Source organism: Lissotriton vulgaris, chromosome 5 (assembly GCF_964263255.1).
Source record: "Lissotriton vulgaris chromosome 5, aLisVul1.2, whole genome shotgun sequence".
Lineage (NCBI taxonomy): Eukaryota > Metazoa > Chordata > Amphibia > Caudata > Salamandridae > Lissotriton > Lissotriton vulgaris.
In genome coordinates this window covers 101,756,293-101,769,742 of record NC_141693.1, presented here as the reverse complement: position 1 = coordinate 101,769,742, position 13,450 = coordinate 101,756,293, and the positions used below count along the sequence as shown (strand labels likewise).

General features: G+C 44.4%; 1 protein-coding gene across 1 annotated transcript in view; it reads left to right on the top strand.

Annotated features, from left to right (window-relative positions):
• Window positions 1-13,450, top strand: part of CNTRL (centriolin) — an 857,679-nt gene that overhangs the window by 237,619 nt on the left and 606,610 nt on the right. The window contains exon 12 of the mRNA XM_086920986.1: window positions 6,719-6,872. Coding sequence (XP_086777112.1) covers window positions 6,719-6,872 — 154 coding nt within the window. The remainder of the gene's footprint in view (window positions 1-6,718; window positions 6,873-13,450) is intronic.

Sequence of the window (13,450 nt, the reverse complement as noted above, 5' to 3'; positions counted from 1 at the left end):
TGTTAAGTGCATTATAATCTTCACGGTTAATGCTAACTTTGGTTTGGCTTTATCAAAACATGTCGTGTAAGGTGTCAAACACTTTGGAATACTACCCCCCGCCATCCTGGCGGCGAGGGTAGCATTCCACCCTTCTAGAGGGAGAAGACCTGTAGTTACTGGTAAGCCCGGTTAAAGTTAAACAGAGCCTCAGCATCACAAAATGGATGCTGCTGCCGCAGACACAAGTCTGCCCGCCTGCTGCTGGACGAAACTCAGGCAGGGGAGGCCTGGACAATAGGTTTTCTGTCCATAGAGGTGCTGGATGAAACTCGGAAACATATATCCTGGACCTTCGACATTCCATTTTGACTGGGAGACGGAAGACATCTCCCTTGTGGTCAAGGAGTTACCACCCTGTTCAAACAGGCACCACTTCAACTTTGCCGGACAGCATTTTCGAGGCTCCCGCCGGACCACGAAGAATCTGCGACACAGGACACTGACTTCCAGCCATCTCTGACCCCGACCTTCGCTCACAGCAAAGCTGAGACCCTTGACGGACACGAGAGACGTGGGACCGGAACTCCTGGACATCCTGCATTTTGCAAGCTGCACTCACTTCACGAGGTAACTCGAAGTCGTGCATTGGGGTGCTTGAAGCCCCAGACCCGAGCACCATTTGCACCATAGCTCAGATGCCCCCACTCCACGAGGGTCCCGTGGGCCCCGCTTTTGCATTTCACCTCGACGCGTCTTCCCGGTTCCTAGTCCGTTGGCTAGTGAGCCCCTGGAAGGCTTCATTTTGAATCTAACTTGCTTTCCTGGTTGCTCCAGCTTCCCTACAAAGGAGAAGCGCCCCAGACCTTGCTGGTCTGCAACGAAGCCAATCTCGACATCCTGCGTGGATTGCGTTTGCCAAGGCTTGTTGGGTCCAATCCGGATACCAACACCGCAGTCAATCCTTCATGGGACAGCTCGAATCCAGCTCCTGGTCATAGTCAACGCCTCCTGGACCTCGTGGCACAAGAGACAAGCTTCACATTTTTACCTGAAATCACCCGACATTGGCTGGCAGCTTTCCATCGCCATTCTGGTCACTGGCAAGTGACCCAGACTCTGTCCCTTCTGCTTTCAGGTTCTTCAGATCTTCGATCCACCCTTGGATCCACCCGAACACTTTTCCTCTGGTCGCCTGCAGCACTTCTTTGCAGCTCTCCATTGAAATCGACGACGAAACCCGACATCAAAAGACACCTATGCACCCGGCTTCCGTGGGTGAGGTAACACGAGTAATCTGGTAGTCTCGAGGGTATTGGCCCTCCTAGTGTCTAAGTCTAAAAGGGTTCCATCGTAGTCCATCCGGAAGTATCCTTAAATTGTAAATTTGTAACTTGTTGGTTTCCCATAGAAAGTCAATGGTAACCCGCGGCTGTGTTTAGACACTACACGTGTCTCCCGTGGGCCTCCTACTTCCTAACCTTTGGTTGTTTAGAGTAGCCCCAGCGATTCCACAGGCCTGCTTTCTAATTCTCACGTGGTTCTTATTCCTCTATTTTAGTATATATATGTGTTGTGAGGCTCCTAGGGCAAAACGTATACTGTGCAACTTATCGTATGCTAATGAAGTAACTTGTATTGTGCTTTTACCTCTGACCTCATAAAGAGTGCAGCGGGGTTGTGTTCAGAATAAGTACATATATATTTGATATATACCTTGTGTGATGTCCTTTCATTTGGTACTCAAGAGATTATAATAGGTAAACAACTCTCTGAAGTCTTAGCCTGATGACTGCTGGTCCATGCTAGCACTAGGATAGCTTTCTATAAGGTTGACTTTACAACCACCATCAATAAGGGTCGATTAGACTGGTGCAAGGTGCCCACTAGAACTAGTGGACATCATATGCCAGGCTAACTTCTCACACCATCTTTCGTCTCACTTGGGGTCTTATTAACCTCTTCCAATTTCTTTTGAAAATGGGGATCTGTAATGTACATTTCATCTGGTTCTTCAGTTGTTGAATCTCAAGCAGGAGCAGATCTGCTGTCTTCCTCGCTGTATTTATCAATAGGATCAGCCAATCTTGTGTGCATCTCCAAGAGATCAATGACCATGTCTTTTTGAATACGTTATTGTTCAGGAACAATTTGGGGGCATTGGTTACTACTAGCCCTAGATTCACCCTTCACTACTGTAACCCTCCTCATCCTCATACTTTCCCTCCAATTTAGTGAGGTGGACCACAGTGTTTGTTTATATTTCCTTACCTTGCACAATACTGCACCGCGCCATACGTTTAAGGCCCCTATCGACCCCTTCCGCTACGTAGCACTTACTGTATCATTGATCTTGGTGATCACATACCACCGCCTTGGCATTGACATGGCACCTTTGATATATACACATAACTGCCATAGCTTCCCACCCACTGTGTACGGTGGGGCACAATGATATTCTGTCCCTGTTACTCCTCTTATTGACTAACAATGAAATGGGCCTGTGCTCTGAGATCCCCATCGACCTGACACTTGTCAAAGCCAGGCCTCGCCGCACAAGCGTTTTCGCCCCCGGTGCCAAGACAACTAGCTGGATTGGTTTGAGCCCTCTGCCCAGGAGTACCTCCCTGGGGCAGGCTTTGAGAAGGGGCCATGAATGGCTTTGTCCTTCCAGATCACAGCTCGTATTGAGCAGTCTAGTGTATGCATGTCACATAGTTTGTACCGGATTAGTACCTTTCATGAACAGGTTTCTACCAGGACACAGTCTCCTGCCCCTGTCACGTCTTTCTCTTCATTTGTTTGTGTGTAATATCTTTGGATTTTGAGGTACTCTTTCTCCCTATATGCATATTTTTATATACATGTTTACAAGTCTCAGTGTGAGATTGTAATAGTGTCTCTTTGTTTCTCTACTCCTGTTGACTATATCACAGTTCTGCGGTTGAGGCGCTACCCACAGGTTTGAGAGTGGATGATATCTCCTCTATTTGTGGTAAGATGATTCTGTTAGTTGACTCACTGGGCATCACTTCGGTTGATGTTAGGCACTAAATGTATCTAGCTGGAAAATTAACAGTACATGTACCAAGTTGATTGAACAAATTACAAAATAAAGCGAGATACAAAATTGCTCCAACTTCCTACTATAAAAATATCAAAACCGCTCGCAAACTTCACATCAATTAGAGCAAGATGGAAACAATTCCAGAACCCTCTTCCAAATCCTTAAATCCTACACGAATCCCAGAGCCTGCGATACCGCGGAATCTCCATCACAGTCTCTGTGCAATAACATTGCCTCCTTCTTCACTCAAAAAATTGAAAACCTATACCAGAATATTATTTTATCTAATGCTGTTTCTCTCCCTTCCACAATAGGTTATACCAGCCACTACAACACCTCCTCGCAACTACACGGCTTCCCTTCTCTCATTCCAGCAGAATTTATATCCCTTCTCACCATAACTAAATCAGGCTCTCCCCTTGATATCATCCCAGCTAAATATCTTCCAGATTTTCTGCTCAGTTAGCCATACCCATCTGTTCGATTCTCAATTGCTCCCTGAGCTCAGGTAGACTCCCTCCTGAATGGAAAAACGCTCAAGTAGTACCCATACGCAAAAATCTCAGGATTCCGACCTCTGAGCTGACTAACTACCGCCCTATATCTTTGCTCCCTCTGCAGAGCAAGCTCATTGACAGACACATAAACAAACATTTGTCTGAGTTCATCGAATCCTCTCACCACCTAGACGTCTCCCAGTCAGGTTTTTGGGCCAAACACAGTACCGAATCGGATCTTATCGAGGGAATTGATAACATCAGAATGGCTCTAGACAATGGTCAGGCAGCACTTCTGGTGCTGCTTGACCGGTCAGCAGCATTTGACACCATCTCACATCCGTTCCTACTGGAGAGACTTCAAGACATCGGTGTTCAGGGGCTTGCACTGAAGTGGATGACTGACTTCCTAACTGATAGAACACAAACCGTTACTCTGGGGACTTACAGATCTACACCCATCAAAGTGACCAAGGGGGTCCCGCAGGGCTCGTGTCTGAGCCTCACCCTTTTTAACATTTATGTTATCCCCCTGGCTAAACTCATGAGGTCCTTAGGGTTTAATCCCATATCATACGCAGACGACAACCAGCTCCTCCTCACATTTGATAAAAACAGACCAGATATACAGCTCATCTTCTCTGAAAGCATGAAGGCTATTGCTGCCTGGATGTGGATTCATTTCCTTCAATTAAATAATGAGAAATCAGAAATCATGCTGTTTGGAGGAGCAGCTGGTGGAGCTGAGGAGCTGGGAAATGCCCTGCCCCCTAAGGAAGTGGTCAAGAACCTAGGCATCAGGATCGATCAAAACCTCACTCTTGACGCTCATCCGAACATCACTGCTGGCACTTGCTTCTGCATTCTTAGTCTCCTTAGAAGGATCTTCCCCCTTTTAACATCTTCCACCAAAAAAACGTTGATGCAAGCCCTGGTACTAAGTAGACTAGATTATTTTAACGCTGTGTTATTTTCGACAAACAAAGCCTCCCTTAAGTTACAAGTGGTGCAAAACACGGCCATCCGTCTCATAGCAGACTCCCCGTCTAGAACATCCTCTCCTCAAAAAACTCCACTGGCTCCCTGTGAGAAAGCGGGTAAAATTCAAAATAGGTTGCACTATCTTTAGGGCACCTAATGAACAAGGTCCTTCCTATCTCTCTAACAAAGTAATCTAGTACACCTCTTCACGTCCTCTTAGATCAGGCTCTAAACTTCCATTATGCACCCCTAGAATTAAAAAGGCGCGCAGCGGCGGCAAAGCTTTCTCTCACCTTCCCCTGCCTTCTGAAATGAACTACCCCTTCAGCTCCGCAACTGTCAGAACCTTTCTCAGTTCAGGAAGCTTCTAAAAACCCACCTTTTCTGAGCTCATTGCTCCGGCAGAAATCCTCCGTCCTAAGCACGGAGATACCCCTCGGGGTGATTCAGTGCTATACAAATCAATAAACTTCAAACTTCAAATGGCATTGAGAATGCTTCTTCTCAATTCATTCTCTTATTAATATTTTCATAGTACGCCAGTGTACCCAGGACATTGTCGGGCCATCTTCGTTCCTGCCAGTCTTACCCTTGCGAAGTCGGTATTTTGCTTCTTTTCACCTTCCTTTAATTTTTGTTATTTGCAGAGTGACCTACTACCTGGGTCCGGATGAATGCTTTAATACCCCTCTTGGGGTCGACGATGGACAAGAACATGTTGATCACATAATGGGAGTATATTTGTTTAAATCCCCCAGTGTTCTCTTATTTTTAACCATATCCCAGAGGTCATCTGAATAAAGCTAATCCAGCCCTTCTGGAGATAGTTTTATCCTTTTTCTTGATTTTGTCTGGCACTCTGCCCTTCACTCCCTACCAATATCTGCTCATCATTTTAAAACGCAACAGCTCCTCCCAGGTGGGGAGTGTTAGCCCATACCAGGCACCTTGTGTTCCTGGTGTGAGGAGGGAACCCAATGATGAAGCATGTCACCGTTGGGTGAGTGAGTGTTATCCTCCTTAAGGAAGCGCTCTGTCTTTGAGACACAATGTGCATGCAGTGCTTTTCCACTTTTTCCATTTTAGATACCAGACATACTTTTTTGTGAGTTTCAAGTGGGAGGCAACTGCCAGTACAATGCATTGTGGGAAGGGGAGCCTCCCAGGTTCTTTATAGGACTGGTTTCTTTTTTCCCTTACTTCTAATGTAGGCCTATCAGGCTGCATTTTCTACCTGCTTGTACACAATATTTTAAAGGGTTTTTCCTTGGCAGATGCTGGAATGCACTTTATTTTGGTAACTCTTTAACATTAATTTGGACATTCAGGATTAAAATGATGTCTCTGATAGATTTACATTTGTTTATGATTTTACATGAACTCATGGTTTAGCCAGTCTCAATTGGCTTCCAATAGAAGCAAGAATAAAATGTAAAGTCTTGATCATCACTCACAGAGCACGCCAAAAAAAAGGTCCTGAAAAAATCAGGAAGTTAATACCTCCTTATATCCCAAATAGGCGGCTACGTTCCAGCACAGAGGAACGCCTAATACAAACAAAGGCCAGGAGGGAGAGATGGGGAGGAAGATCCTTCTCCCATCTCCCTCCCAAATTCTGGAATACCCTGCCGCTGGAATACAGATTGATAGACAGGGAATTACAGTTCAAAAAGAGATCAAGACCTGGCTGTTCAAGCAATATCTTTAAGTCACGGTTATCCTACTCAGTTTCTGATCACGCAGCGCTGGGAAGCCTCAGGGCAGCCATGCGCTCTACAAATCCCCTAATAATAATAATGTAATCTCCAAGAAAAAACAACTATGGCATGTTATGTAGATTTGTATAGTGTGGCTTAACACCCGGTAGGGTATCCTGGTGCAAGAGCAGGTCTATAGATGCGAGGATGCAAACAGGTTTTCCATGGTCAACCTACACAACATGAAATTATTCAGGGTTTTAGGACTCCAATAAATATTCCTGCAATGCAAAATCAGGACGACAGGTGCGTAACATATTCTTCCTTTACGTTTGCAAACAGCTGATGCTCAATTGGTAACAATTTATTACGGAAAATTCATACATCAGGCTCCAAATATTTTGTCTACAAACATGAAGTGTTGGCAGTTTCTAAGTGTCTTCAGGATATTGTACATCCTCTGTTTTCAGATTATGTTTTTGTGCCTTTTCCTATAGTCTCATGTAAAAGCCCAAAAGGCCAGCAAAGAGCAGCAGTTGGACGTGATGAATAGACAGTACAAGGAGCTTGAAGGCCGCCTCGATGATATGCTCTCGAGGATTGCGCGGGAAACTGAGGAAATCAAAGACCTCGAGCAACAGCTGACTGAAGGTAAGGGAGAAAGCTGTATTAGTTTGGGTAACTTTCTCTAACTTTGTAATTGGCAGTTATTCAAACTCTTTTATGTTATGTTTACGTTTTATGTACCAACTTGTTACACGTCCAATCGCAAGTACCTACATGTGTAATGTCATATGAACGCAAGACTGTGGGGCAGACAAGCGAACCGCAAACCGCTTTGCCCTTTGTGAATGCCCGTAAAACTTGATACTTGTTATATGTCACACTGTATTTTGTAATATGTAAATACCAATAAAAACAATAAAAAATGTTTTTAAAAGTTTTTTTTTAAATTATTCTTTTTATTAAACAACCAAACAATTCTGGCAGTAACGTAGTAGGCCAACTGTCACAGTACTTTGACATTAACGTTATCTTAGCCATCAGTTAGCTGCATTACACAGTTTTCAGAACACAGCATTAATTTCAAATTTAAGGCAGCACTACCCGTTCTGGAACAAATACCTCTCCTCCCTCTGCAGTCATTAGTCATTTAAGATTTACTTTTGTAGAAAAGTGTCCACTCTATGTGAGCTATTCCACCTAGCTTTGCAAGGCAAACACAGAATGGGCAGATTTATGCTCACTGATTGAGCTCGTGCTAATAAAGTGGGAATGGCCTTTCACCCACTTCAGAAAAAATGTTCCATGAAATATTACATTTTTTTTTTTTAGACATTTCCTGAATATTTATCGGGAATCGCAGTATTCATAGTCACTGAGACAGCCCCCTTGGTTGACAATATTTCCTCTTAACTTAATTTGATGCTTCTCCAGAAACATTCGATTAAGAACTTAGATTTGTACAAAATATGTATTCGTTCTGCAGTTTATACCCTGGAATCTGTGTTCTTTTAGATGTATTTACTATGATTTGCACTGGTTTGATATTTTGCAAAGTAGGTTAAAACCTGTACTTTCAGAGGATTAATGTATTGCCATAATATTACTACACGTCCTTTGACTCGAGGTAACGAATAGTCTCCGAAGCTGCTGTGCGAGCTGAGCTCTTACCACCAGTACCTTGGGCGTGATCTCCATGGGGAGCTGTTAAACACGTGCAGGTTCCCTGGAAGACCAATTTACTGAGCAGCAGGTCTGTGCAATTCTTCAGGGAACTGTAGCTGCCCTCTGTGAGGTGAAGTGCAGTAATAACCTAGCAACCAGTGACAACCTGAAGGAAAACTAGCAGTGGTGAAGTTGTAAATATTTTACCAATACATGACTCCATTCAGCATTCCCATGTCTGTAGGATGGTACCGTGAGACCTGTGTGTAAGAAAGCAAGCCATGTCTTGGAGGCCATGAAGAGCTGATTCGGCTTTTCATTCTTTCAACTTGGATGAAATAAGTACCTCTGTGACATCATTTTAACACATGCTATTTTTTGCTATACAGTATTCAAACTTATGCCATATTGCTATTGAAGGAAACTGTGCCATAATAGTTATGTTTTTTAATATAAATGTTTTAGACAAATGGAACAAGCGTATTGAAAAGGAGACAGGTTTGTGCATTATGCGGTCATCTGCTTTCCTCACAAGTTAGTGCCCGTTGACAATGTTTGGTGTTGTATGGCTCATAGATTTCTGCATCCTGCCACGCCTCCAGCTACACTTCCTGTTCACAGCCCTCCACTCCCCATCAGCCTGGCTGGACCCCACTTGTCTTTCTGGCTGCTACCCCTCTAGAGCTCTCACTCTCTATTCCTCCGTTGCATGGTGTTCTGTTTCTGCCACAGTATGGCTATGGCTTTTTGAACTCTCTCACAGCATTACGCCATATTATCACCTCCTGTCCCCAGAATATCGATGCTAGGAACGTGCAACACTTCCTGAAGTCTTTCTCTTCCAGCTCCTTGAGTAGCTCTAATATTCATTTCACACCTCTTTTAGTACCAGGTTCCATTCTGCCTTTTTCCTTAAGCTTTGCTATGTTTGTCACCATTATAGTGCCTGATCTTTACCCTTTGATGGCTGACTTTCATACTCTACCAACCCCAATTGGTGTTCTAATCCCTTGACTTTATAACATGTCATATTATTTCTGCTTGTACTACATTCATTGACGTGTCTGTTATCCTATTTTCTGCTCCACCCACACATCCGTGGGCCACAGCACCTTCTCACACTGCTGATGGCCTTTACATACCCAACCGACCCCCACCAAAGTGGCTTTGGTGAGAAGTGCTTATCTAATTAACCATATAAATTTTTAAAGGCAACTCCAGCCCACTAGTATTGCTAAAATCTGACAATCCCTACAATATAGCCTAGACATAACAACAGGAGCTTCATTCTGCCTAGGTTATCTCAGCTCTTTTCTAGAATCTCCTTGAAGCTGCAAGTCTGCCCACCATCTATACAGTCTTACCCTTACATTTTTAGTCGGATGATTACCAGACATAGCCACCTGATGTGGTCCCTTGGGTCTAACCTGGGTACAAAGAGGAAGACTTTGAATTAAGTGATGTTTCTCACAAGAAAACGTGGATATTTCCTATATTTTTCATAGTTTGCAACACGATGGAAGCAGACAGATTCTGTATCCAGGGTGTAGAGACAAACTCTCCCGTTCGGGAGAGGAATTACCTTCCAACATGATCACCTTGAATTTCTGTTTCTGTAAATATATATTTTTTGTTTCTTAGATCCAGAATCGGGTTTTAGCACCCTGTCTTTATCCTTTCTAAACTGTAAACCTAAATGATTAGTTCTTGCTTTGGCACCTTCTTAACAACACCTGTTGTACTGAACTGACCTAGGCATTTCTACAGAGCACACTATCAGATATTGGGTCCCTGGGCAGTGTGTAGGAGCCATCTGGCCCCCTTACCACACTACGTAGGTGTTTTAGATGTTGAGAAGGTCTTGTGGTGAAATTCCGTGTGTAATGTGATCAGATGATGTTGAGCACCCACTAATCCGTTGTGATGTTTTCCTGGCCTGATCTTGAAGAAAATAATCTCCCACCATGGTGAAAAGTGATGGTGAAACGTGCCAAAGAGAGCCACGTCTAAAGTACATATTAGTTGTGGAACTAACATCCTCTCTTTTTCTCTAACAGAGATTCTTTTTGCTGTCCTCGTTGACTGTAATTATTAGCCTAGGAGGTTCACTGTATGTCGTGAAAGTAATACAGCAAGCTTCGTTATGCATTAATTGTTCAGCTTCTCCAGCGACAAGAAGATTGAAAAAATAACTTATTGGAATCAGAACCCCATTGCCTTCATGGTAGTTGTCTCGGTTTTCATTGTGCTTAGCAAGTTGTCCACCTCCTTACCAAAGAGCACCTGACCACTGAATGGCATGGTGCTCAGTCATTGCCTGAGTATCGGGTTAGCTGTTGATTCAGCAGTGCCATAGATGGTTGAACAGCTTCTTTGGCTGCCATAATCCCTTGCACTAGGGATGGTATGTGCTTGTTCCTGCTAGGCAAACAGTTCATCCTGTTCATTTCTCTGTCCTGTTCTACCACTGCTGTCCAAAGAGTTTGCAAAAACCCCTGTGGACACTTTCTTCTCCTCCATCATGTCTTTGTCCCTGTAGCCAGTACTACATTTTTCAAACACTAGTGGCACTCCTAGCAATAGTAGGAAAGGACTGCTGGGGCCAAAGGAGGTATCTTGCAGAATTCAAAGTACCATTGTTGACTTAAGGCAACCAAAAAGAACCAGCTTTATAGAGAGCATGTTAACTACTGTCCATTCTAGGCTGGATTCTAACAAAGTGAGTGTTTTCTCTGCTTCTCCATTTTCCTAAATATAGGATCCAGCATTGACATTATTTCCTTATGACATTTCGCTAGATCTCCCCCTCCCCCGTCGAGTTGGTATACTCTTTCTAAGCCCTTCCCGCCTTCCATCTTGGTCGGTAAGAAATCCTGCTTTCCTGCACTGCTGACTCTCCTCACCTCCAGACGAGTGATAGCTATCCAGACAGGATGCTGGATATGTAGGAACCGTGAATTGCTAGTATGGAGACTAGGAACATCATTCAATGCATTCGAAACTATGAAAGATACCAACATAGGCGAGCTACAGTACAACACAGAGTTATATTAGCCTTGTCATTCTCTGTCATTTATGTATGCGATTCTTTGTATGTCAAAAGTGCACCAGGTAAAGTGATGCCTCCCTCCAGCTCACCACACTTTTTTCAATGCTCAATATCCGTATATCCATGTCCTCATAGTTTCATTTGTATTTAACATGTTTTAAAGCAGTTTGAACTAGCATTGGCAAAGCCAATAGGTCTCGTCTATAAGGGACTTACTGGCTTTGGCAATCAGGTGGACGTGGGGAATGGGGGGTGGGTGGGGGATGAGAAACTGGAAAGCGGGTCGGTGTGGATAACGAAATTATTAAACAATGCTAAGAGTGCAGCCAGTGCTAGCCGCTTCATAGCGCTTTTTAGGTCTCGCCTAGCGTCGCAGCGCATGCGCTGCTCTCTGCGAGGTCTATTGTCGTCGAGTTGATTTATGAAGTGGAGTGGAAGCTCCGCCTATGGTTTTGATTGGTGTGCGTCATAATTTTTGTTAAAGGTTGGCCTCCGATTGAAAACTAGGCTTTTTTGTTACCGCCCTGTCTCCTTCTCGGCCAGCCCATCCGGACTGGATTGTTTGCTTGCGGCGGCGTTACATGGTGGGCTTTATCTGGTGGGTTAGCACTATCTTTAAAATATACACTCATAGGGACAATGGCGGTTGCAGCATTATGGGAACCTTGCTCTGTATTTTTTTTTCAAATTAACACTGGGCGAGGCGCCCTCTTTTGGGGGCACTGCGCTCGTTTTTTTTGTGTTTTTTTTTAACTTGAAGACTAAGCGTGGCGTAAGTAGACTCTGGCCGCCAGGCAGGTGGACGTCAAATGGGCATCTGCAAGAGCTGCCCCTCCGCTATCGCAGCTCGGCGAAGTGTGAGACTTGCCTCCCTCATCAGATAAACGGAGATTAGCAACCTTTGTGGGATTTCCTCATTAAAGCCCGGGGTGCCGGGGGTAGTCAGCTGCAGCCTTGATACACATGCGGCAGCACCAGGCTTCTTCAGTCCCACCACCCCTCCCAGTCTCTTTCCGAGTGAGACTGACCTTACCCCAGCCCTACCCCGCCAATTTCCACTAGATTCGGTTGTTGGCATATGGGTGTTTGGATTTATACTAATACGCTGAGATAGAAGTTTCTGTGACTAGCAAGTAGGCTGTCTTTGCACGTGTGACGCACAGCACCGGTGCTAGATTAAAGAGACATAAGGTGGAACCAAGACTCTGGCATCTTGGTAGTCGCTCCCCCTTCCTCCAATATTCGTAGCACTGACAGGCCGCAGGTTTCTAAACAAAACTTAGAGCTCCGGCACCTATTGTTTAACAAATTAAGCACTGCTCTACTGCGCGACAACCAGCCAGTCCATACAGATAATGGGAAATGTGAAATTGGAAGACCCTGAATGCAAATCGATATTAGCTAAAAGGTCAAGGCAGATTGTTTTCGGAGTAAGACATCCAAAAGGCCTACTAACGGCCTGTTCTACCTATATCGTATCATGTCATTTTGAGGGGGCGAGAGATGGTCTAAAGGCGTCTATTCTTGTCCCATATATTTTTTATCAACCACTGTAGCTACCGACCCACGTATTGTTTTCTGCCTGACACATATAGTTTATTGTCTAAAGCCCATATACTTCCCTACATCTGCATGAAATACATCATGTTATGTTATGTTATGTTATGTTATGTTATGTTATGTTATGTTATAATGGCTTTTGTAGAACGCGCGGCTACTCAAAAAGAGTGTCCCGGCGCTTTAAAAAGGAGGGCTGCAGACTGCTAACATAACACATTAAAAGAGAGAGTATCACAGAAATACAAAACAGAACAAGAAAAAAAGCCTACTGGGTGAACAACCTGGTTTTGAGGCCTTTTCTAAAAACTAATAAGCTGGTAGCTCCCCGGAGAGTAAGAGGCAGAGAGTTCCACAGCTGTGGCGCCAGTAGTCCAAAGGAGCGACCTCCCAGGCGCGCTCTCTTCACTCGTGGGACAGTCGCTAAAAACAGGGATTCTGACCTCCGAGAACGAGCCGGCCGATAGAAGGCAAGTCTCTTTTGGAGGTACTTCGCTCCCGTCGCATGGAGGGCCTTGTATGTCAAGGTCAAAGCCTTGAAGGCAATCCGTTTGCGGATTGGGAGCCAATGCAGGGTCTGCAGTAAGCCCGCAGCACTGGCACGTCTGTTCAGGCCAAAGATCGCTCTCGCCGCCGCATTCTGCACAACTTGAAGCCGCTGTAGCAGGTACTCTGGCAGGCCCAGGTACAGAACGTTTGAATAATCTAGCCTAGATACACAAAGGGTGGTTCCTTTCTGTGGTTGCTAAATGGAAGCGCAGAACGCTTTTACACATAAGACACCAATAACATTTCTAGTCACAATGATATGTATCCTGACCTGTTCCTCAATTATTTCAAAAAAACATAATTTTCATTAAAATCAAATTTATTAAAACCTTAGTCAGAAGCCAGCATGGTATACAGTCGACAATTTTGCATTTAAAATCAATTATAGTACATTAACATCAGGCAC